At 36.4% G+C, this 27067-nt stretch overlaps 1 protein-coding gene across 4 annotated transcripts in view; it reads left to right on the top strand.

The window, feature by feature from the left end:
* The window catches only part of slc23a2 (solute carrier family 23 member 2), a 32808-nt gene continuing 5741 nt past the window's right edge, over nucleotides 1-27067 (top strand). Inside the window, exons 1-12 of one of the 4 annotated variants that reach the window (XM_056772737.1) lie at nucleotides 1-298; nucleotides 6035-6190; nucleotides 12810-13039; nucleotides 15663-15758; nucleotides 17608-17724; nucleotides 18515-18672; nucleotides 23647-23735; nucleotides 23817-23884; nucleotides 24554-24735; nucleotides 24845-24965; nucleotides 26349-26505; nucleotides 26875-27022. In XM_056772737.1, the coding sequence (XP_056628715.1) occupies nucleotides 12935-13039; nucleotides 15663-15758; nucleotides 17608-17724; nucleotides 18515-18672; nucleotides 23647-23735; nucleotides 23817-23884; nucleotides 24554-24735; nucleotides 24845-24965; nucleotides 26349-26505; nucleotides 26875-27022 (1241 nt within the window). In that variant the 5' untranslated portion in view covers nucleotides 1-298; nucleotides 6035-6190; nucleotides 12810-12934. Of the gene's footprint in view, nucleotides 299-6034; nucleotides 6191-9175; nucleotides 9239-12809; nucleotides 13040-15662; nucleotides 15759-17607; nucleotides 17725-18514; nucleotides 18673-23646; nucleotides 23736-23816; nucleotides 23885-24553; nucleotides 24736-24844; nucleotides 24966-26348; nucleotides 26506-26874; nucleotides 27023-27067 lie in introns of those variants that run through there. The other 3 variants (XM_056772739.1, XM_056772736.1, XM_056772735.1) reach the window with 3 other exon arrangements.

Genomic DNA, 27067 nt, shown 5'->3' with positions numbered 1-27067 from the left:
GGAGTGATTAAAGCGCGTAGTGACGTCAGAGATTGTTATGAGCATGCGTTGAAATGCCCCGTGTCTCAATCTGTCTAGGCTATATAACAGCTAAAAAAACGCGATACTTGCCTTCTGCTCATCTTATGTATCGCTGTCCGGTCGAAATTATGCAACTCATTCAACCTCTTTGATCGGGGAAAGTCGCTGTCCTTTGTTGACATTCAGCAGTGATAAGAAGGACGTTGCTATCAGGTACACCGAGACATATGAAAAGGGGAAATTACAGAAATAAAGGACGTATTTTCTTCCTGGAAAGGTAGGCTATAACGACCGATTGTATTTTATTAGGCACGTGCTGTACAATTCGTACCTTATACGTATATATTGTTACAATATATAAGTCGTCATATTTGACCGAGTAACGTTAGCCTACTACAAAATGTCTCATCCGCATCCTATCGGCACTCCAAGATTCCAGTTCAAGAGATGCGATGCGATGTTACGTTATCTGACCAATGAATGCTGATAACCGGTTGTAATAGAGAAGTGCTGTAACACCATCACTTGTAACCTTTTTAACGAATAAGGGTCACAATGTATGAATAGTGATCGTCTCTACTGGTGAAATATAATAAGAAACACGGCCTCCTTTAAAGGAACATTTGCTATCAGGTTGTCTTCTCAGAGATGTACTACTACTCTCTCACCCTAAAGTAACTGACAGCGACTGACTGTGCACGTGGCCGGTGATGTTGTAGAATCTAGATCACTTGCTTTTTGCTTGTTTCGACACAAGAATTGGTTTTAAAGAGATAGTTCACCCAAAAATGATCATTTGAACAGCCTCAGATTGTTCCAAACCTTTACAAATGTCTTTGTTCTGCTACACACAAAGGAAGATATTTGGAAGGATGACAGTTACCATGGAGATTTCACCACACATAGTATTTATTTTCCCTACTTTGGCAGTAAATGGGGGAAGGGTCTGTTTGGTTGGGAACATTCTTCCAAATATCTGCCTTTGTGTTAGCGGTACAATCTGAGGGCGAGTAAATGATGGCAGAATTTTCATTTTTGGTTAAATATCGCTTTAAGCTTTAAATGTGTATATCAGTTCAGCTTATTATGTAGCCGATTATTGATCCAAAAACTGTTACAAAATTTGTTCTTTGCTGTGTTTTCAACACGATTCTGAATAAATGGAGAATCACATTTCTTTTGTTTAAAATGGAGATTGCATTATTTAACGATTCTGAATGGTGACTATAATAGTTTATTTAGGTATGTAATATTTAGTACTTTGCTTCAAAATTATTACATATTTCATGGTTTACATACAGAAACTAAAGTGAGAAATCTTTAACCACAAATTCCATAAGTAAACAAAAGTTTTTTTTTAACTTTTAATGCAGAAGTTTAACTTCCTTAAAAATATTAATGCATTGAAGTAACTTGTATATGAAATATTTCTCAGTAAAACAAAAACTTAAGGTGACACTTGCAATTAAAGATCTTTAGAAAGATTTATAAATTTGCCTGACATCTACAGACTGCTTGAAGGGGTCTTTAAAGAAAGAAAGACACTACTGATAAACATAACAACGCAGTATTCTCACTTGTTAACAGTTTAAAATAACATGAAAACATAATTTGCGTGGCAACTCGAAAAGCGCAGCTTCTCTATTAGCGTAAGTACAGCGATAAGCGCCATACACTATGACGAGGTGTTTTTACCGTAATGACTGATAAAAGCGCGCACTCCGATTTGAGATGTGAGGCATAATTAGAATAATGTAACGCAATCCTGAAACACAATCATAAGACCAGTTTTGTTGTCAGGTTTTATTTACTTTATATGTTGGTCTGTTATTTGGTGTGAGATTAATTTGGGAGAGTAGGAGCTGTAAACTAGTATCATGCATGGGAGTTGGCAACTCTCTGCTTTAATCCCAGTAAGGTTACTTCTGTGATCATTGACATAGAAATAATGATAGTGTGTGGTTGAAAAGACTGTTTGTGACGTCGTTACATACCTTATGATAAAAATGCTTTCTCTAATTCTGCGGCAGCACAAGCACATATTAAAGCGTTATGATTTTAGTCCGATGTTTAAATGAATAGACACTTTTGAGGGGAACATGCAGCTTTAATTCCAGTAGAATTTAATTCTATCCTATTGGTTCCTATTCACCCAAGATAACATTCCATTAACAGTACCCAACACATAACCAGTAGAGATGCCCACAGAGACAAGTTTTCTTTTACATAAGACTAAATAGAGGGAGGCTTTTGAAGTATCTCTCTTCAAGAAAGTTGTCGCCTATAAGTGATGGATGTTGCGAGAATTGGCTAACTAGGCATGTGAGGAAGATGTTGCCGGCATTCCTGCTTGATTTGGTCAATTCATGCCGAACTCATTGATGTCTTACGCCACCAATGACTCATTGTAATGCAGCATAGCCAATAAAAGTGTTTTTACTTGTTTGAAAAATTAGCAGTTCATTTTGCTAAAAATTGTGATCATTAGACTGAAAATTCTATAATTTACTCACCCTGTTTTCTAGGTCTTTCTTATTTCTACAGAACACAAAAGATATTTTGAGGAAATTTGGTAACCGAACGTCGCTGGCACCCTTTCACTTCTATCGTATGGACACAAAACCAGTGCAAGCCAATGGGTGTCAGTTAACAACATTATTCAAAATATCATCTTTTTTACTCCTCAAAGAAGTCAAACATGTATAAAATGACACGAGGGTTTAAAAAAGTGATGACATTTTTATTTTATTTTGTGGTGAGCTATAACTTTAATGTTATATCAATGTGCAATCGAGCAAGATTGTTAACATCAGCTTATACATTCCTTGAAGTACATTGCGTAGGATAAACTTATTACTAATAATTTCTAGTCTTGTTGTCAATGTTGCTGGTCAGAGAGATACTTCCTTTTGAAAAGCATCCACTTTAGTCACGTGTTTAATAATTACACATTAATCTTATTCACTAGTTTGTACAGCAGAATCAATGACTTTTTAGTAACCTCAGAGTTCGAGTCCTGCCAGTAATCGTTTGTAAACAAAAAATAATTTAGTATGCAAGCTCAAAGACATTCAGAATTCATGAACAGTTTAGACAAAGAGTCATTGTTTACTGAAGCAAATCTGATTTCTGTGTCTGCAGATTCTTGTTTTGTCCTCAAATCTGGAGGTTCTAGTTTATAGCACAGGCTGTCGGTAGCAGACGGATGTTCTGAGTGGAATGCTTTGCTTAAATAAATTAGTTGTTGTAGGATTTGTTTTGACTTGATATATAAGAAAGTTAAGAGAATGCTATTTTCAATGAATATTTCATGTCACCGTTTGAAGTACTCAAAATATTAGAAAAAATGTTACGTTGCATTATATTAAATCAGCTGATCTTCCTCTTTAAATCAGCATTTGTCAGCAGAACTCATTCTTGACACGTCAGTCAGAACTTTTCTAGTAGTGTTTAAATAACCTTTATTGATTTCTGGCAACATAAGTCAAGGAAGAACAGTATAATTAAAACGTTGGAACCAAAAGATCAAACCACTTTAACAACACAGCAGTCTAATGATCACAAAACATCCCCTGTCAGCCTTTTATGCTTTACAGAAAAAACAGCAGGCACAAGGGGTTTTGAGGTCTTGCTTCTTCTCTTTCTTTCGTTTCTTTGCTGTTTTCTCCTGTCACTCGTAAAGTAAGATTTAGTTGTTAAGAGTGGAAAATATCTCCTCTCTTACATCAGGGCTCGACAAAAAGGACTGCCCGATGGGAGAACCTCGGGCAGTTGAGAGGATTGTCACTTGCCCAATCGGGCATTGTATTGTCATGGAAAATTATAATTTAATTTGTACGTTTTTAAAACTTGTTTATTTAAATATTCCCAAAAAGATGCAAAAAAGGACTGGTTTCGGTATGCAGCATCAGACAACGTGCAAGTTCTCTTTCAGGTCTTCTTACTCTTAATCAGACACATCAACAACAAAATTATACCAAAATGCCAATATACCCAAGTATCCTTGTTAAAAGTAATCAATAATGTCTCACGGGAACAAAACGCATGTGGAAACAAAACGCATGCGTGTTACATCATATAAGATCCATCTCTTAAAGGGGCAGAAGCATAATAAGCGACTTCTTTTTTGTTCATCAAGAACGAAGACTAAAGCACTCACTGCTCTTCGCTGATTTAATTTTTAATTAAGGTTAAATCAATATTATATTTAATACAGTAAAGACTGTAAAGTATTTACATTATTTAAAGGGGTCATATGGTGCTAATATGTTTTTTTCTGTGTCTTTGGTGTGTTATATATTGCCCATTCATGTATTAGACTCATAAAATTGCTCAAATTAAAATGTCGGAACAAAGATGCATTATATATAAAAGAGAATGCGAACCCAGACCTGCCTGAAACGCCTCGTGTACCCACACCCCGACGAATGTATGTCACTTTGTAACATGATTTGACTCAAGACCACCCAAATCTAAACGTGAGGTGGGCGTACTTGTAAATCTCGTTGTATCCATGTATCCAGCCATGTTGCGGTGACGCTGTGTGTTTCGTTGCGAAAAAGAAGACTCTTTGTTTGTCCTGCCAAAAGATGAGATGACTAAAAATGTATTTTTACATTTTTATTTTCAACACTGTTCCGGAAAAGTACAATAATATTTGTTTTAGGCGTGTCATTTGACCCCTTTTAAAACACCTGAAGTGCACTGATTATTTGAATGGTTGCTATAATATATAATCTATATGCATACAGTATATTGTCATTGTAAATGTGAATTTGAATGTTATGTGCTTAGTTAAATAAAAAAGGTATAAAGGTGCATGTGTGCCTGTGGATAAGGTTAACTTGATCATTTCGTTAAACCAAACCTCACCCCATTCCAGGTCTTGTGTAATTGAGATCCTGTCGGTTTGCTATAATGCAAAATGTGAGCACATAAGCTTTTCATGGTACCTTGCTGTTATGTCATTGTGGACATGTGTCATTCTTTCTGTCCCCTGCTTTCAAGACACTTTACATTTGCATTTTAACTTGTACTAAAACTGTTTCTCTGTCATTAAAAGTTTTTATAATTACATAAAATATATATAATAAAATTATAACTGTAAATTTATTCATCATAGAGTAAAAGATAGTTTAGAGTGCACGCACCCTCACAGTCAAAGCACAAATGATGCAATTTATGCACAAACGCACATCACTTCACCAATTTTGATGCGCCGCGCACTCATGATTCAGTAACGCATTTAAGAGAATGAGAGAAAGTCATTGGAGTTAATTCATTATTGCAACTTCATAACACCCGTCACATTTGTATAATCGGATCTCTAGAGATCCAGTTAACAGCTGTTTACTCTGATTGCACGTTTACATCATATTTATTTATTTGTAACGTTACTAATAATAATACTGTACATAATAATGTAAATCTGTTAAATTAATCTCTTGTTTTCTCCAGGGTACTTTCACACCATCATTTTTATTATTACTATTTTAAACCTTATATGTAAGCGCCCCTATTTTTGAGCATTTTATTGATTGCAAAAACAAGTTATTCTAGTTATTATTATAATAATAAACTCTCATGAGCATTAACGTTAGCCGATCTGAAAAATGATCCGATCTGTGACCCAAATTCCTTAAAACGAGTTTTGTGATCCGTTGTACCGCAATTATTTTGAGAACGCTTTTCCTTAACGTGAGGCCCTTTCCAACAATTTTGCTTCAGCATTCACTTTCATGTTGGTTAACCAAATTAATACAGATTCCAGGATCAGTTAAACACAACAGTGTGTTGGCAGGACCTCAATGGTGCCCTTCCTACACAGAATATGCATTTTATCTTTAATAAAGCACATTCAAATTACACTATTTTGATAGATCTGTCATGGTTTGATATCTGATCTTATTAGAGTATAACATTTCTCCATTGACCGTCATTGATGAATGAATAAATGAATCGGAGTTAGCAACATCTTTAAAGTTCTCACTTTGTCTCACTTGTCTGCTGACAGAGGCTCTTCAGAGTATCCCAGCTGATCAAAGCCTCCTGCCATGGGGTCTCTGTTGTGTTGAACTGATTCACGGAGATGCCATCGTTGTGTCCATCTAATTCATCCTTCATTGAGATGTACGGATATTCAATGGTTTGCCCTGCGCCCCCCGCGGAGGTGAGCTGTGATTAATTAAAGCCCCTTGTGGTGTCTGGTGCAGTGGTCCTGTGATGCTGTGAAGACCCTGCAGTGCTACTGTATTGTCACTAAACTTAGTTTACCATGGAGGGGGCTAATTAAACAGCAAATTTTTGTGAAGTAGGTATTTAGAATGTGTTGTGAAAGGTCAGTCTCCTAGCAGGAAGGCAAGAATGTGGCTTTAGTGGAAATAAAGAGTGATGAGTCACTGTTTAGAATGATTTGAGGAGTTTTAAAGAGGAAGTCTGTGTATGCTGCATTTGGGGTTTTGGAGAGAGAGTTTATAAATACCGGTTCATCTAAGGATGATGATAGATAAGATTTCCAGCCAATATTTTAAGATTAGTCCTACATTTGTTTCCCCTTCAAACTGTCACTGTTGTGACAACAAGTCGATGTCTAAACACAAAAGGCAATAGTGATGTAACATTTCAAGCACATACGTTGTTTCCTCCAATAAATATTTTTTTTGTGTGTAAATACATACCACTCTGTTACATTTGTATACGCCTCTTCCTGTAAGATGTCTTTTTAAACACATCATTAGTATAATTAATGATGTCATTGTTTTATTTAGTAGACTTTGGAACTCCACATATCATAAACATCTGTTAATTTGATTATGAAAATTCCTGCAGTATATGAAAAAAATGACAAGACATTAAACTAAATGAGGGAAATTTATTCACACATTTAAAGTAAGTGACTTTATATTTGACATATTACATTGAACTAATTTAAGTTTTAGTTCTTATTTATTTATCGCAGAGTCTCATACGTTTTGACAGCTGTATTTTCAGCTCTGCCTAACAAGATGTAAAGTTTAAGGGCAATAACACTAGTTTTGAGTTGTCTTTTTATGATTACATTGAGGAAGCACATCAGTTAGTGTCAGCTTTTTTCTGTTAGGGGTGAAGTTATCTCTTGAAGAGTTTGCAGATTTCCAGTTTAAAGAAACCATAAAAAGAGCAAAAGTGAACCTGAACTTGGCACTTTATTACAACTGTCATTCACACACGCTTCCTGTCTTCCATCATCTCATGTGGTCATGAGCCCATTGTGGGGCTCCATATAAATTGACAAATTGAGTGAGAGGTGAATGTTTATAACAACAAGGTATAATGTTATTTGAATCATTGTATTTAATTTAGTCAAAACCACTTCAATAATAAGATATTGCATTGGAGGTCTAATTCATTTAGTTATTAAAGGAATAGTTCATCATTTACTCACTATGTGGTCATTTTAAACCTGTGTGATTATTTTTTTTCTTTCTTCTGCAAGACACAAAAGAAGATATTTTGAAAAATGTCAATAGGGGGCCATTTTCAAAATATCTTCTGCTGTGTTCTGCAGAAGACGTCATACAGGTTTGAAATAATGCAGAATTTTTATTTTGAAGGTTAACTATTTCTTTAAGTTAAGCATGAGATTTGTAACATTTGGGTAGTTGACAAATAAACCATAAATGTGTCCTAGGTGTGACAAAAATGTAGAAAACAAAGAAGATATTACTTAAGGAGGATATTGTTTCAATTTTAGCGATTCCCATTTTCGATTCCACAGTTGAAGTAAAACACTTAAATATCAGACTGCATTGTCATTTTGCCTGCTTATTGATTGGTTTACAAAAATAAATATATTTATGAGCACTGTTTTGTGAATATACATATAGCAACCATGTTTTGTCCAATGTTTTACAATTTGTATTACCAAAGTTTAAATACATCATGGTTAAACAGTAGTTACTATAATTTAACTATGGTTTACTCGTGATTACTGTGGTCTGCTGTAAATACTATAGTTATACTGTGGTTACTATTGTACTAATAGGGTTCTTTTTCCTAAGGGCTTTCATTGAGATATCAGCAGATCACAAGTTAACGCATAGGAGGTCTTTTCTGTAAAAACATTAACTTGTTTATTTATCTATTTTATAGTTTATAAAATGGTCCCAGTAATATTGCTCCTTAAACTCTTTGTAAGTCGCTTTGTGTCTGCAAAATGTAAGTGTAATATACAATTTCCGATATGGTACCATGATTTACTATAATTGGTTACTTAAAACAAAATATTTTGATTTATTGCCCTACGGTCCTTCCGAAAAATGTCATTTTCAATGTCATGTTCTCCACATCTCCCTCAGTGTCCTTCACAACTGATCATGTGCCTGACTGCCTGCCAGATGTTTTGACATTATGGCTGGATGGTGACTTGCAGAATTGAGCTCTGTGTATGTTTTGTCTATAAATATGTAGTGTCTGGGTGTAGAACGCTGTAATTATGAGATAATTTAGGGTGACCGAAATGAAGTGTGTGATTCAGACTCAAATCGCCAGTGTGGCAGCACATGACACACATAGAGCAGACAGAACTGCACTGTCACCAGACATTGTGGGGAAAACAGTCACTGTAGCTCCCTGGACGATAATAATTCAGCTTGTCTTCAAAATCTATATTGTATCATAGTATAAAACGCTTAGAGGGTTTGTTTTTGGTAACAATTGTGTCATGGGGAGATGGTGATCTCTAGGTTTAAGGTTTCTGTTTTGAAGTGGAAGATTGATATTATAAACCCTCTTCACCTTAGTTGAATAAATGTTTGTGTGGTTTAGATGTTTTCCACCTCACCAGGCTGTCTTTAGTTCAACATCAGGCCTTACTAAGGGGTGTGAAATATATTTGCTCTTGTTTTTTTTTACAGAAATAAATCTGCTTGGATAAACTAGCTGACGTAATATTCCCCTAAATCCACAACGTATTCTTTAATATCTTGTTGTTTTACACAATCTTGAGCCTTTAAGAGAGAAGTTTAATGCTTCATTATTATGTAATAATTCATAAGTAGGTTTTGGCTGCAAATAACACATGTCTCCTCTATATTGTCTTTCCTTTCTCATTCCTTTTTTCATCTCTCCAACTCTGTCTCTTACTTTTCAATTCTCTGTCCCTGTCTTCTCCCAGTATAACTCCTCTCCCACAGATGCTTCCAACTGACCTGATTGGTGGGGGTGATGTTTCAACTAGGTACTTATTTCCTTACTGTCCCCAGCTGACCTCCAACACCAGATTTTGAAATAGTCAATAGACCTAAACTATCAAAGATATCTGCTGTCAGTTTTGCTTTTGGCACTCTGTGTAAACAACATATATCAGTTTCAAGCGATCTCCAAATCCAGCGTTATTGAGTTTATATAACATTCATCACCCAAATGCTTTGAACCAACAAAAACCTTTTCGGGAAGAATTGTCCAATAAGGGACTAAGAGAAGTTGTTACGAAACAGTTTTATATGTTCGAAAACTTTCTGGAACTTGTACGATCGCTGGGGGAGTTGACAAGTTGACCATGTTAAGCATGAGAAGGCCGCACATTTATTGTTAAGAATTCAGAATGCATGTTACACCATTAGAGGGCCGCTTTAAACTAAATACTTAGTGTAATATATGTGTGAGGAATAGTGGAATTGACATAAACTTTAAAATCCATGCTTTATTTTATACTTCTCACATTTGTAATACTTTGCTCAGTTAATAAGAGTACTTTATGTAGTTTAATATAATTTATTTGAATTAATTAAAAGAGCCATTTCATGTCTATCCTTGAATCACTTAACTAATCAAGGTGGATATAGGATATAGAAAGTAATTAGTAATAAGTTATTAAATACTTTTTGTAGAGTTATTTGTACAGTGATCACAATTTTTTTTTAAAGGATTTTTCATTGCAAATTATATTTTCAGCAAAACAATTTAGGTAAATAGTAAAATTAATTAAAAATATATTAATATTTAGCCCAGCCCAGTTTTGCTTTAAGGATAGAAGCTGGCATGAACTACAAGTTATTGCAAGTTCTGATGATCCACATTATCCAAGCATGATTTAGCGATGTTCCACAATTGAAGCAAGAAAATGTGTAAATATGGTTGCACATTTTTTTTAATACTTGCTTTTGTATTTTTCTTAATCCTTTTTCGGGTTTAAAATGACAGACATTTTAGGGATTGGCATTTTGATCATATTTCATTATGAGTACTGAACAGGTTTAAAAAACGAGTACGCTATTAATTGGAGGCGAGGGATTAGTGGGGCGTTTAATTAAAGCTTTTGATAACAAGACTGATACGAAAATGTATGCCAAACTATGACAAGATTGAGTAAATAATTAAATCAACACTGTTAGATTATTAGAAATTCACTAACAATGTTTTTGAGAATACAGTAAACCTTTTAAAGAAATATCAGCGTGAGGTGAAGCGCCATCTCTGCCCTGTCGCATTTCTGTCTGTCAGTGTCTGACGGTAAAGTCTCTTATGCTAGTCTGACTTGTCTGTCTGAGAGTAGTGATCTCACCTGACATTTTATCCATAAATCCTGGTTTTTAATCCATTCTTTTGAACTTGGGCGCATGTTCTTGTGGCGCTCGCGAGCAGCGCGAATACAACACTAGAAGCAGTGGCAGCTGTTGCACAATTTTTTGAGGGGCCGCAACAAACCATTTGACATGTGATGTAAACATATCATCACTGCTTAGTTAAAAAAAAGGTTTAACTATCAAAGCGTGCAATTGTGTTTAATGACACTAATAAGGTGCCAGTCCAAAAAAAAAAATTGGAGTATACTTTATTATTTATTATAGTAAAATGTAGTAAAATTGGCCATCCATCTCTTCTGTAACAAAATTCGAAAGTAACTTTTCTGTTAACTTTAGTTCAGTAAAGAGTAATAACAGTCTATTGGGCGTCTTGTCATTTATTTTTGTTAAGCTACACAAGCATATAACAACTATATTTAGTACTACTGAAAAGTTTTATAACATGTGTGTATATATAGCTATCAAATATAACCGCGCTTTACACCTTACACTTTTCGGTATTTACTTGAGTAAACTGATGTAAATTGTAAAAACAGAAAAAACAATAACAGAGATTACTTACGCAGCGCACAGCATTCAATGTAAATAGCATCAGCGATTATATTAGCTTCTCTGCTTTTGTCGCGTTGTTTGCGTGCCGTGTAAACTTTATACTAAGGATGATTAAAGCTCTCTGGGTCTCTCCTCACCCACCACCAGTGTGCAGCGTCCACTTGGATGATGCGACGGCTGCCACAGTACAACGGCCTCAGTGCGCTCATACGAAGGACGTGTGTGAATGAATCTGTTTTTATTTCTTTTTTTTTGCAATTTATAATATATGTTGAACTTATGTTTAACAGTCTTCTTCTCTGGATCATTTGGTGGGGCAGCATCCCCTATTAAACAGCCACCACTGACTAGAACCCGTTAGAAACAGAAATTGTGTTCCCACTGGATCCAGGCCGAACAGATGCAACAAACGCCTTGTTTGGTTTCTTTTTACTTTTTCCACGTTGCATCGCGCCGCTCGTGTGCGGACCCTGTGTAGACCGAGTATACGATGATAAAGAAGCAAACTTGTAGTAGATCTGTATGACTTGCATGCATCTTGGCGCTGGACATTTTGCACTTCACTGTATTTTCTGTGAAACCAGGAATGGCTGAGCGCTTTCAATATGCCCTGCTGTGTTCGGGACTTGACTGTGGACCGCAAACTCTCGCAATGCAACCAATCAAATCTCTGGGTAGCATCCGAAATGCCAACACAGCCAATCAGAAAGAAAGAAAATAATTGTATTTAAAAAATGTATTTATAGACCCAAACCATAATAGGTTTCATCATCGATCGTCGCTGTCCTGTCGGATTCCTAAAACCATTTTATGTGGTCTCAGACCTGCGCTGTATTATATGTTTATCACATGATCAGACATCTTACACATTGTGTGGTGAAGTCTGACTGAAGATTTTGTGGACACGGATGTTCCATAGATACTAGACAGATGTGATTGCCCTGGAGTTCAAGGGTGCAGAGAGAGAATATGGGCGGTAGGGTGAGGGACACAGCTGTTGGTGTCGTGATAACATGTCTAATCTGCATCATTATTCACCAAAGGCCACATGGAAACTAAACATGATGGTTATGAAACTAAACAGCAGCCTACGATAAGTGTACTGACCTTCCCTCACCACTCTCTCTCCCTCTCTCCCTTTCTCTCTCTCTCCTTAGTTCTCTTCCACTATTTTGCATGTTTTCCATCTACCCTGACTCATCTTCATCATCCTTCTTCCCAATCTTTCTTCTGTCCTCCAGTTACCATCTCCTATGTTTTAATGATTCATTTACTTGGTTTGTTTCCTTCTTATATATTCTTATAATCCATTTGACATGCTTTCTGAACTTTATCACACGTATTATTTTAACAAGAGTCTTCTGGTTGATCCAGAAATACACAAATGATCTGTTTGTTTAGAAGTGGAAAAGTTACTTTGTGTATACTTAAAAGCTATAATTTAACAAATACATTTGTTTATTAAGATTTTGACATTTATATACACGCTTTTTTCTTTTAAATGGCCAAAGATGTTCAGTTATCAATGCTAATAATCTCAAAATGAGCAAATAAAGGTTATAACAAATTTTAACCGTTGAATGATTGTTTTATTGACTTGAGAGTAATCCTATGTTTAAAGATACAGTAAGTCTCTTGTAAAGAGCTCATGTGTTTGTTGTTTAACCCCAGATGATCTGGTTGGCCAGTCGGTGGTGCATGAAAGAGTTCTGACGGGCAAAGCAACAGCGTATCTAACAGAGTACGAGCGTGAGAGGAGGAGAGCAACAGAGGAGGAGAAGGAGGAGAGGGGAGGAATGGGTGTTGGTAAAAACACCACTTCCAAATCCATGGACTCCACCGCAGAGCCTTGCAAATATGAGGAGGAGACCAAAAACGGTGCACATTTCTACCCCATCCCAGTGAGTTTTTAAGCTTTTAAAATCCAGTCTGGCTTTCCATTATTGTGTCAAGTACAAGGAAACCACAAGCTGTGAGAAACATCAAACTTCAACGCAAACACTTAAAATTTCACTCAAGTTAAAAATCTAATTATAGCCTTCAGTTTGTGTTTGTTAGCTGTTCATTATGGACATGTGGGTCCAAACATCACGTTTTGTTTCTCTTCACCCCAGGGAGAGTCTTTGAAAGCAAACCCAATACTGCATGAAATGACCCCCAGCCATGTTTGCTCTTTGTATATTTGTTCTTTTTAGAAAAAGTGATGGTGTTTGGATACATTTTAGGTAGCAATATAATACATAATTCTGTGTGTGTACCATGTGTTGGAGCTGTTGTAAGAGATTATGCTGTGTGTGGGTTTTTGCTTTAAGTCTTTCTACAGAAATGACCCTTTATCAGTTAATCCAGTATGGGCTGTGCTGTAATCTCTGTGACCTCATGTTTACATTATTTGCTCAATTGTTTGAAGACACAAGTGTAACACCCATGAAGAATATTACATAAGAACTTTCAAGACAGTTGTTTAGTTCAGTTCAGTTGAATGCATTCTTGGATGTAAATGGGTGTTTGTTACACAATCACTTCTGCAGTCATGTGACGTTCAGAAAATTATACGGTGCTGGTACTGTGATGTAACAGATGGTAATACCATGTAATGACTATTATTCTTGTACACCAAAGGTAGGTTGTCATTGTTCTACTGTGTCTAATAAAACTATGGTAGTACAGAGCAAGGTTAGTGTAGTTTACTTAAATTATGAAAACTTTTCTGTTATTTGAAATCAAATCAAATATTGGCTTAAATATTATAAGAAAAACTAAAAACAAAAATTTTAAATGTTGCATCGGCAATAAATTGAAATGGTCTTGAGTTGAGGCACTAAAAAATTATTAACTGAAATATAAATAAAGGGTACACTAAAACTAAAATAAACTTATAGCAACATAAAAATAAATTTGAGGTTTTACAGATTTTACAAACTAAAAGTATAATAACAAAGGCTAATTCAAAATATTAAAAGGATAGTTCACCCAAAAATTTTATTTCAGTCGTCATTTACTCACTCTTAACCTTTATAAATTGTTGAACACAAAAAAAAGATATTTGGATGAATGTGAGCAATTTTCTGTTATGGGACACCTTCCACTACGATAGTAGAAAACAAATATTATATATCTTTTGTTCTGTTAAACACATAATTAGATATTTTGAAGAATTAAGGAAAACAAATCGTTGTGAGGCATTACCATTTAATTTGGTCATTTGGACTATGGTAGTCAATGATGTCCCAGAACTGACAATTGCTAACCTTCTTCCAAATATCTTTCTCAGTGTTCGTAAAAACAAGTAATTTATCCAGGTATGAAATTACATGAAGGTGAGTAAATGATGACAGACTTTTCATTTTTGGGTGAACCATCCCTTTAAAGCGGGTGTAACACACGGGGTTTCTGCCAATCTCATATTAATCTTAAGTACCTATAGAGTAGTATTGCATACTTCGTATATTCGAAGAGTATTTAGTTTGATCAGATTTATAAAAGATAGATGCAGCTTTACGGTTGTTTCCGAAATTATATGCGGGGGGGAGGGGTAGGCTGAACCAAAGCACGTGCGCACCCATTGTCGACAAAACACAGACATCAGTTTCACTCACCGCATGTCCGGCATCTTTTAGCGCTGGAACGGCTCCATATATCAGTTTCAAGCGATCTCCAAATTTAGCGTTATATCCACAGTTTGTATAACAGTCGTCACCCAAATGCAGTAAACAAACAAACACCTGAACTTCGCAAACGTATGCTCTCTCTCTTTCCTGCTTACAAGTGTCTGCGCATGCTCCTTCTCCTGTGGCGGTGCCGTGTGCTTTTCCGGGAATATTGTCCAATAAGGGACTAAGGAAATCTGTTACAAAACAGTTTCATATGTTGGAAAAAAAATTACGAAACGTGTTCGATCGCTGGGGGAGTGTATCAGCCACAGAAGTACTATGTAATACGCCCAACTAATATTATACGTTTTTTGACAAGTTGACCATGTTAACCATGAGAAGACAGCACGTTTAACATTGTAAAGAAGTCAGAATGCATGAAACACCGTTACACGGCCGCTTTAATAAAACAATAAAACTGAAAACAAACATGACGGACATGATGTCCTATGACAAATCTGCCTGTACAGATAAGGCTCAAGGCTTCGGTTTCACTGAACTTTTCTTCAATTCTGAATCCTTTGGTCCCTTTTATGTCAGCATAACTCTGAAATGTGAACTGTGTCCTGGTGGAGTGGGTGCAGTATGTCTGGCCAGCACATGGGTCAAATGTCATGAAGTTGTGTGGTAAGGCTGATTCCCTGTCACTGAATCTCTGGCATTTGAATCTGGCTCATAAAACCAAAGCAAACCCAAGTACTTTAAGTTTTACTTCTTGTAATGTGCCATCCCCCATTTGTATTGTTTTTTTTCTATGAGGGCACCCACATCCAATTTCACGACCTAACAATAGCACAGGTTGTATCAATTTCCCGTCTTTTATTTCTTGGAGAATTTCTGCTCTTTGGTCACATGTCTGTGTGTTTCGCAGGTGGTTAACGGGGTTGTCCAGACGCCTGGAGATCAAGACACTGAAGACACGGAGCTCATGGCTATCTACGCCAAAGACAGCCAGAATGAGGACAAAGTGAGTTTTCACTGTCACTGCTCAGCTGAGCGTTTCCTATAATTCCAAAGCTTGTTACCTTTTTCGTATTTGGAAGCTTGTTGTGTTGATGTACGCTGTACACAACCAGGGATGCTGCGCACCTTCTGCAAATTCACTTTAATCTGGATTTTTTTTGTTTATAATCTATAAACGGCTCCAGGACAAAATATACTTGGCTTTACAGATGCCACTCGGATTCAACATTAACCTGTTTGGCCATGGCTCATGAAAGGTAAACTTCCTGTGAGGTCAACACTTGTTTTGCATTAGTGGTCTGAGTCATTACTCATCCTGAAAAGTGTGTGTATGTGTGAGGTCAGCCATTGAAAAAGTCCCATAGTTCACCTTCTCTCTCTTCAGTTTAAGCATCAAATGGGTAGTTCAACCAAAAATACAAATTCTGTCATCATTTACTCGCCCTCAGATGGTTCCAGACCTCTATAATTTCTTTTTTGCGCTGAACACAAAGGAAAATATTTGGAAGAATATCAGTCACCAAAGCAAACAGATCTCATCCCCCATTGACACCCAAATTATTTATTTTCCCTACTATGGCAGTAAATGGAGGATGATGTCTGTTTGGTTACGTTTATTCTTGCAAATATTTCTCCCTAGTTTCAAATAAAAATGCATTTATTTCAGTAAATGAAAACTGGAGAAACAGGTCGATAAACTGAAACTATGCCCTGTATTTTTTCAGAATTCAAATACTGCCGAGAAAGCAAGTTCACGTTCACTTTTAAGCAGTACAACAGTAATATTTGTACATGTTTACGAATAAATAACTTAAAACATATTTTTAATGTGATTAACTGGACGTTTATCACAGATTACAAATGTCAATGAAATGATAATTAAATGAAAAGTTGAAATGGTCTCTTAGTTTTATATGTAATGTCCTGTCGTTTTATGACATCTTTTTAGTCTTGATGTGGCTCTAACACAATACCTCAGTCATTATGACTCGGCACTTTTTCCTCACAGGAAGAACAAGGTTGTGAGGTCACAGCAACCAGTGGAATTTCCTCAGTGTTTACAATGCTGATGCAACGCAAGGATCTGTCTCACTGGTTCTTGTTTTCTGTTGTACATATAAGTCTAATAAGCTACTGGATTTGAATCCATATTCGAGTTCTGTGCAAACAACATAAGTGTCCAAAACATTATTGCTGAGCTTATTAGCGAGTGACTGTTGGAATGTTGTCTCACTGGATCACATATTTTGTCACTTTTACATTGCACTTCACTACACAAACTCTGTCAAATGTATACTTATAAATACACAAAGCAACTTAAAGTTAGACTATAATTATACTTATAGTCAGGTTTAACATTTTGTTTAGTATATGCGTTCCCTGGGAATTGAACCTGTGCTATGTATATTCATCAGACTTTTTGAACATCGAATTGTCGATGTTTGCATTCGTTAACCGTTTTAAATTCAAGATATTATTTTTACATATAAACAGCAATTAAATTGTATTTTTGCAGTGTATTTTAATCACCGATCAAAAATCTGAATCAGTAATAACTTTTTCCATTACAACAGACAACAGTTGACATCCCCATTAGGTCTTATGTCCATTTCTGCAAATTAGAACCAATTTCATCGATCCAAAAACCAAACCTAGTTCATTTTCAGGATGGTTTCATTTGGATGGAATGATTTGCTGCTGGTGTAATCTGAATCAGCAGCAGTTTTATTTGTGTTCATGCTGATGCTGTTTATAGTGCATTACTCTCGGTGAACTTCTCTTGAGGCCAAATCGGTTACCATAGCAACCGCCCGCAGCCTGACTCCCATGTTTCCTGTGCTCCTCTGCTCCAGTGCTCCATTTCAGAGACGATGGATAGTGCAGACTGCACGGACGCCAGGAGAATGGAAATGATATACACCATCGAGGATACGCCTCCCTGGTACCTGTGTGTCTTCCTGGGTTTACAGGTACTAGCGCACATATTCACACACATGCCGTATCATTTACATATTCATGTGTAGAGGGATGTGTCCTTAACAGTTGATGTTTCATATCAGCTTTGATTTTTTTTTTTAAATACGTACTGATTGTTTAAGTAACTGCTGTAAAGTTTTACTTTCAAGAACATTTTTTAATATTTGTATTTTATCAAAATATATTTCTTTGGAAAAAATTATTTCACTAAATTAAAAAGCTTATATCATACTTTTTACCCCACTACATTGAATAAAAAAATGTTTTAATTTAGTAAATTTAATAAATTTAGTAAACAAACTTAATTACTCTGTTAAAGGTGAAAAAAAATGTCAAAAAGACATTGGAAAAAAACACTACACTACATTTTAAAGAATATAACATATGGTTTACTCGACTATATTTCATCAAAGTAAAAACACTCTCATAAAGAACATATACTTGAAAAATCTACTTGAGTAAAAGTAAAGTACTTTGATACTTATTGACGCGGTCAATTACAGAACTGTTTGACAACTTTACTGCAGTGACCATTGTCAGAAATTCACTTTTTCATAATCCTTAAGAAACTCTGTGTATTTAATGTCAAATACTTAATTATACTTTAATATAGTTCATGTGTATTTTTGTCTGTTTCTTGTGGCATTTTTGCTCCGTTTGACCTGTTCTTACCCTGTTTAGGACTTAACAAATGTATGACTTTACAGCAATGACTTTAAACGTTAGAAATCATAGACAAAGTATAATCCAATTTTGTCGGTAACAAACCATTTCTCTCCTCAGCACTATCTAACCTGCTTCAGTGGAACTATTGCTGTGCCATTCCTGTTGGCTGAAGCCATGTGTGTGGGATACGACCAGTGGGCCACCAGTCAGCTTATTGGCACCATTTTCTTCTGTGCGGGCATTACCACCCTGCTGCAAACCACTTTCGGGTGCCGGTGAGTGTGTGAGTGTGTGTGTGTGTGTGTGTATATCTGCGTATACAGGTTTTCTATACACCAAATGTCCCCAAAGGGATTGTAAAAGTCTAAACCACTTTCATTAATGGAAAGAATAATTTATGCTTATTTGAAAATGCAAAAATGTTTATGGTGAGTGTTTAGTTTAGGGGAAGTGGAGGGTTAGGGGACAGAATTTACAGTTTCTATTAGGAACCCAAAAAATGTATGCAATGTCATCCTTAAGCTAAAAAAATCAAGCTTTCCACCAATGTTTTTACCATACTGATATGTCATATTCAATGTTTGGCCAAAGATATTAATATTAACAAGATGCGCATGAGGAATCCAGTGTTCAATATGGCCGCTCTCGTGAAAGAAGTCCCACCTTCCAGTGAAACGACCCAATCATCAATCAATATTGACTGATGAATCTCTGGGGCGGGGCTCTTGTGAGGCGCTTCTCAGCCAGTTAGCATGCACAGGACATGAAGCGACCTTGAAAAAGGAGATTTTATTTTTGTTGTGAAATTTAAGTTTAGCAAACCAAAGTTATGGAACAGTTTATGTCAGTTTTAATAATGGATAGGAAGTATGCTGTTTAATTGTGATTTTTACGAGCGGAAAAATATCTCCCTTCCCCCATTCAAGTAGATAGGACTGTGGACTTTTATTTAAAGCGACTTACAAAGGAGGTAAACAATGGAAGCAATTGAAACAATATAAGGACAACAAAAAGCAAAGGTGCAATAAAACTGGTCTCATAAAGCCTACCACAATATACAAAGCTAAGTTTATAAACAATACTATATATTTTTTTGAAAGAGTAGAAAAGAGTGAAGTCAGAACTGATCGGTCAGGTGCTGATGGAAGAGATGATTCTTAAAGATAGCTACAGATTCTCCTGATCTTGCTATTAACTGGCCAGAAACTTGCTATCCTAGTGGCACAACCTCCATAAATGGACTTTGCTTTGATGGTTCAAATATCCATGTGAAGTCTCAAAGTTTTTAAAGATTTTTGTGTTATGTTTTTATATGTATATTATATAGCATAGTTTTCTATAGTCATGTAAGCGAATTGTCACATCCACAACGGTCCATATTCCTATTAAATGGGGACATGAACATTAAGCTATAGTAACTATTTATTTATGCTCTATTAAGAATATGTTCCCTTCTACATTTGTTAGGTATTATTGCTTGTGGTTTGCACATTTTATATCACAGAAATCCTACAAAGTATGTTGTCTCTCAAAAACGGTGCCCTTTCTGTCAAATCAATATTCATGTTTATTTCCCTTTTTCAAAATTGAAATTGTAGACTGCATGGACTGATATCTGTACTCATCAGCGGTTTAGTAAAGTATAAACCGATGTTTCAATATATTGGTAATAAATACATTCTCTGAGAATTTATTTTTACATTTTCACTGGAAACGCATTTAACCATAAACTTCAAGAATTCATGAGCTCGATTTCTTTTCTGAATTTTTTTAGCAACCCCCACAAAATAAATACTAACATTTATTTTATATTTGCATATGAATTACATTTTCTTCCTCAATACTTTATTTAAACATCACAGTATGTAGTCCACATTTAAAACTTGACTTTTTAGTCACTTATTAGCAAAACTTTAGAGTAGAGTTTCCTGCTTAAATTCTTCATCTGCGTTTAGGGACATCTATGAATAAAGATAAGACGATATAATCTAGAACATTGTGCTTCCTCGACACAGGACAGACACCAACTGAGAGTCTCGGACAGCCACTGAATTATCATCACGCTTCATTAAGAACGGTGTACTGATAAAGAGATCTGAATGCTTGCTCACAATGGCAGAGCGTTAGTAACAAGTTGCCATTATTGCATATTGACTCACTCTTGTTCCTGGGTTGGCTGGGCAAGTTGAAACGAGAACATTGTGTCCTACAGAAAGTGAGTGTAAAGGTGAATGACATTTTTTTATAACGAGAGGCTTTAGTTATTGAGTTAGACAGAAACTTTGCACCATTTTTGGAAGGGCTGGTTTTCCCCCTCTATGTCTGTTTTAGTGGGTTTGGCTTGATCCTGTCATGTGATATATTCACACTGTCAAGTCTGACCCAGCCTAGTTCTGAGCAATTTGAAAGAAAAAATATATATATTTGCTCTAAGTGGGCATGTTTTATGGCTTTTTAAAGCCTAAAAATTCATGGTAAGCTCAGTCCCAGATGTCTTTTTTGTTTTTCCATAAATAGGTTTTCGGTTCCTCTTTTTAACACTTTTAATTTTTTTGGTCTTTTATTGGATTTTCTCAATTTCTGTCATACTTTCTTCTGTTCTTCCATTAATAGTAATGCAGTGACCCAAATTGTGTGTTGATTTAATTCATTCAGGAAAGGTCGTTCCTGCCGTCTGGGGTTGATCTGTTGTCTTTTTTTGTATAGCACCTGCCACAAAACGCAAGGTTGTAGCTACATTTCTGTCCTCCATTTTTAAACGCCACTTTCCTAATACGGACCATCAGCCTTGGGTCTTCTCTCTTAAATCTTTTCCTCCGCCTCTTAACTCACCTAGACGAGCAAGATTAACAGAGTTTATTTCTTTCGTTTCTTGAAAAAAAAAAAAGTGGAAGGGAAAATGATACGGGGATTTCATGCGGTTTCACGAGGTGTGCAAGGTGCTTTCGTTGGAACAAAATCAAGTTCTCAGCTGGTCATGTAACAGGACCTCTTAAGAATATGGGTCATTTCAGTTTTAGCTCTCTGGGAGTCTTTGCGTTTTTCTTAGCGTTTTGGCCTCAGAGATCGAATGAGATTTGGTTCAAACTCAAAGGTGATTTAAAAGTCTGCCTCCTATTCGGACTTCTTGCTTAATGGGTAATATTTTAAAAGCATGCCCAGAATATCTGCCTCTGCCACAGAACAGTTTGGCTTTATGAGCGCCTCACAGACCTCATCAAAGTGACTTGGAATATGCTTTAAATTAAAAATATTTGTATACACCAGAAATACGATTCACTGTGTTTATAACTATCATTACACTCCAAATTCTTTAGATGTTTTCAAACCATTTGTACATTAGACATAAGGTGGACCAGCTGTCGATATGTGTGATCAGTCTTGTCTTTATGTGGGTTGGCCACATCATTTGTGTCGATTTGAATAAGGATCAAGTCAATTTGATAACGCAAATGAGTATACGAGACTCTTACAAAATAACACGTGCGTCAGTGTTTTATCTAAAGACCTTGGATTCAAGTCTAAACTCTTTTTGTAAGCACCATTTAAAGAATTCAGGAGTTTTTCCAACGTACTGTAGTTCCAAGTGTTTTGCTGCTGTATCAGTGCACTGTATGTTTTGAATAGATGTTGCAATATAATACAAGACTTGAAACCCCCATTGAGGAAGCAGTAGGTGAAAGGGTTTAAAAAGTTAGTAACTATGGAAAATTAGATATTTGGAGATATCATGTGATGGGCAGTCTGGGAAAGTCAACGATCACTTCTGTGTTTGTCAAACCTTGATGAAAAACAGAAGAACTGCTACCATTGAAAAAGTCTTTATGTGTACAAAAATGCTTATTTGTGGTGTGTTGTATAGTCATGACCGAATCGGGTATATTTTGACTTAGTGTCCTTTTAAATGGGATAGTTTCACCCGAAAATAGAAATGTCTCATTTATTCACCCTCATGTTAATCCAAACTTTAAGATATATTGAAAAATAACATTTGCTCCGATTCACATCCAGTATAAACAAAAACATCATTTCTCTTTTGTGTTGTATTCATATAGGTTGAAGGTCTGTTTTAGATCTGGCACTTTTTTATGACCAGTCTGCCTCCTGCATCATCTGATGTAAACTGAATCATATGATCTCTGTTCTGACGTCATTTGCTCAAGGCACATGTTGTCTCCAGGGAAACGTGAAAGAAAGGAAATGAAGATTAGAATGGAAAGAACCGGATGATTGCTGCCGTCAGTCTTGTTTGCCAAGTCACTTTTTTAAACAATGTGTGTGTGTGTGGTCTGTCTACCTGTATGTATGAACCGGTATGTTTGCCCATCTCGTGTTCCTTAAATCACCTTCTCCATTGACTAGTCACAGTTGGCCCTCTCATTCCATGGCAACTTTGCATCAAGTGTTCTTGAGGATAGATGGAGGAGAGGAAATTTGAAAATCCAAGGTCTAGTTTTTGTTTTTATGTAAATGTTTTTTTTTTCACTCACATGGACTTTAAAGGCCGCTTCAATGACAGTGTGTTTTAAGTGTTTGTATGTGAGTGTGTGGAGACATCTAGTGACCAAACTAATGTATGACTGCCTTATGAGTTTACAAATCATTACTTAAGGGGATAGGTTACCCAAAAATGCTGTCATTGTTTACGTACATGACTTTTTTTCCTCTGCAGAACACTAAAGATGTTTCAAAAAATGTAACTGAACATCAGTGATACTCATTCACTTGCATTGCTTTTGTGTCCATAAATAGAAGTGAACGGGTACCACCATTGGTAGGTTACCAACATTCTTTAAATATCTTCTTTTGTGTAGAAAAGAAAGACAAACAGGCTTGAAAGTAATGACAGAATTTTCAATTTTGCGTGAACTGTTCCTTATAATTCGTTTTTTATTATAAAATATTGAGTTGCTAATATAGCTAGTAGTTTGATAAGTTTTTTTAATCTATTTTTAATTCTTTCACGTCATTCTATCATTCACATGAATTTTGAAAACCACTTTAACCTAAAACGAACCGTTTCGACGGGACAGTTGTACAAAGATCTGACATCAATGGGATTTACTGGTATTGACGGGAATTAATGGTTTGACCTCATAATTGAGTTAAGAGCTCGGCTCACAGGAAGGTGATGACTGCTGTCTTATCCACAGATTGATGCCTGGAAGGGACGAGTGTATTGTTTTTGTGCGTGCGTGTTGTTGTTCTTAAGTGATCAACTAATGCATTTATGTGTGTTATGCCTCCAGACTTCCACTGTTCCAAGCTAGCGCTTTCGCATTTCTCGCCCCAGCGAGGGCCATCCTGTCACTGGACAAATGGAAGTGTAATTCAACAGGTACATGTTGCACGCACAAGAACACGCTTCTTTACACGCTTTACTGAAACCCGTAATCTGATTGTCATGCGCTCTCTACAGCTGTTACTGTATTGAATGACACCATGCTGATGCACACAGAAGACATCTGGTACCCTAGGATACGAGAGGTGAGTTATAACAGAAAGACATGAGAACGCAGACTGATAAGTGGAAAATAAAAATAAGGGTTTGAGGAACAATAAGATCAGATCGCAAATATAATGAAATAGGTGAGATGGACAAAGCCCCTTAAACACTTAAGCCCCTCAAATATTTGTTGTGCATTTTAATGTGTAGGGGATCCGTCGCATATGTTGAGTGGTTTTATATTAAAGCAAAATTAGATATGTACTTTGCGTTGCGTCGCAAGTACTCCGAATACTTTGGTTCGAGCCCTTAAGAAAGCTCGCCTCATTAAATATTGTGTTGTTTATCTGCCTTTTAAAGGGAATAATTGTTAACAGATATTGATTCTTGATCCCTGTTGAAACCGTAGTAGGCATGAAGTCAAAGCAAATTAAACCACGTTAGATTAAATGGAGTATTAAACTGTCTGGAGGTCTTTGTCAATGACGGCTTACAACCTTAATCTCCTTTAATGTTTTTCTTTTGTATTGCATGTCCCTTTGTCTTTTTGTTTTGTTCTTTGGAAACACAATTTGCTCAGATCTGTCATACGTTTGTTTGTTGGTGTCGTCCCTCAGACAATGACAGGAAGCTGACAGATCTTGCAGTAGTGTCTACACATTAAGCATTTTCTCCAAAAAGTAACTTTTTCTTTTTTTCTCTTTGTGTAGATCCAGGGTGCTATAATAGTCTCCTCTCTGATCGAGGTGGTCATAGGGGCCTTGGGTTTGCCGGGTGTCCTGTTGAAGTATATCGGGCCACTCACCATCACACCCACTGTCACTCTGATCGGTCTCTCCGGCTTCCAGGCGGCTGGAGAGAGGGCGGGCAAACACTGGGGCATCGCCATGCTGTGAGTACAGCAAACACACACATTACAGCATACACGCTGGCCTGTTTACTGAGATATCCGAGATCTATCGCTTCACGCTGTTCGTCACCTGCTGTCCTCTTTTAAACAGAACTATATTCCTGGTCCTGCTGTTCTCGCAGTACGCTCGAAACATTCAGTTGCCGCTCCCCATCTACAAATCCAAGAAGGGCTGGACATCGTATCGCCTGCAGCTGTTCAAGATGTTTCCTGTGAGTGTCTCGAGAGTAATTCAAGACATTTTGTTGTTGTTGTTGTTCAGAAAGGAAATCATATAAATAGTTCATTAACAAATGAAACGTGTGACATTTGCATTCTAACCCTCATCTTGTTTCAAACCCAAATGCTGTTTTTGTCTGTGAAGCGCAACATTGCTTTTGAATCTTTATGCATACAAAAGGCTATCATGAATGTAGACCGCAGGAAGTCTTATGAAGCCATGCACAGTTCGAGTCATTATTCATCACATTCACTTTCCACCAAAGCTCACGTCTTGCTCGCTTTCGCATCCAGATTTAAAAAGTGGCAAACCAAAAACGACCAATGCTAACGTTGTATGGCAATACATTACTGCATCGCACCATTGGAAGCGCATACACATTTTCATGAAAGCAATTAAAGCTTGATTTCAGTATCGCTATAAAAAAGCAATATCTTTTTCCAAAATGAGTCATAATTCAGGTTTTTATCTTATTAAGGGATTATGCTGATCATCAGGCGTCTGGTGTCTCTAGCCTCCGGAAGCATTAGATTTAGGCACTTTCAGAGGCTTGGCACCTGGCTGCTCATGATTCACTGGGTCGGAGGATTTGATGCTCGCTGTGATGAAAATGCTGATTCACCGATGAGATGATTTTGGTCTGGGTTGCTAAATGGAGGCGCTGCAGATATACACAATAAATTAAAAATGCCCAGATTAATCTGACTATTAAGCGACAGGGAGTATCAACATGTGCTGTTGTCTGCTTATATATTTGCTTTTATAGTTGAGGGATCTTGTAACATACATTTTTCTTTAAATGGTATAATATCCTCCTTCTCTAGATAAGCAAGAAACCAGAACCCGGAAATAACGTATACAAAGCATACATACACAAATGTTATATGAATTAGGTTTTAAAGTACAAGAAAACCACTTTGTGCCACATAGCCATTGTCAAATGTACATCAAAAATATAGTATGTGATCACTATAAGGGCCGCAATGCAATAGAGAAATAAAACAATACACAAATAAGAGACAATAACCTAAAGTGTAAGAGCGAATATCATCCTTACCAAAAACTTTTTATAAAGGATTAAAGGTTTTTTATTGAATGTAATTTGAGATTATGATAAAACCCAACATGATAAAAATTGGGAGATTATTCCAGGTTTGTTCCTACAATTGACTGGACAAAAAAAATTGAACCATATCTAGCAGATATTTTTGTATTATGGACTGAGAGGTGTTGAGAAGCAAGTAATGTGAAATCTGTGTATCAACCGATACATATTATTGGCCGAGATGAATCCCTTTTGATCAAGTATCTAATGCAAGGAGGGATACAGATACAGAACAGGCAAAATCTAAATTTTGGTTTTCTCTCTCCTTAGATCATCATGGCGATTCTTGTGTCTTGGTTTCTATGCTTCATCTTCACGGTGACCGATGTGTTTCCTCCTGAGAAAGAAAAGTATGGATTCTATGCCCGCACAGACGCCAGACAGGGCATCCTGGCAGCTGCGCCATGGTTCAAGATCCCCTACCCCTGTGAGTGTCTGAGCATGTGTTCATGCTGTCATGTAGCTTAACCGGTTGAACATGTCCTGCCTCCAATCTATATACTCATTCTAAAAATGTTCATATTCACTGTAAAGATCTTTGAGTAAAAATAAATGTCAGCCAAATGCATTAGCATATAAATTTTAATGTGAATGTATATGCGCTAGCATTTGAATGCATTAGCAAGCATCAGTTCTGGTTTTAATGTGAGTTTATGCTAAAATGTTTCTACGTTAAGCCATATTATGATAGTGTGGCATTTTTAACTTTATTATAAATGCCAGACTTTAAAGATTTTGAAGTTTGTATTTTGTGTGCTGAAGCTGATGACGTTACCCATTATTCTTTGTGTTTAAGTCCAATGGGGGCTCCCCACGGTGACAGCAGCAGGGGTGATTGGAATGCTGAGTGCTGTGGTTGCCAGCATCATTGAATCTATTGGAGATTATTACGCTTGTGCCCGTCTCTCTTGTGCCCCTCCGCCGCCTATACATGCCATTAACAGGTATAACAAACAGACACGCATGCATTATCAGTTAATAATGATACA

Source organism: Triplophysa dalaica, chromosome 18 (genome assembly GCF_015846415.1).
Source record: "Triplophysa dalaica isolate WHDGS20190420 chromosome 18, ASM1584641v1, whole genome shotgun sequence".
NCBI lineage: Eukaryota > Metazoa > Chordata > Actinopteri > Cypriniformes > Nemacheilidae > Triplophysa > Triplophysa dalaica.
This window is presented reverse-complemented; position numbering and strand designations above follow the sequence as displayed.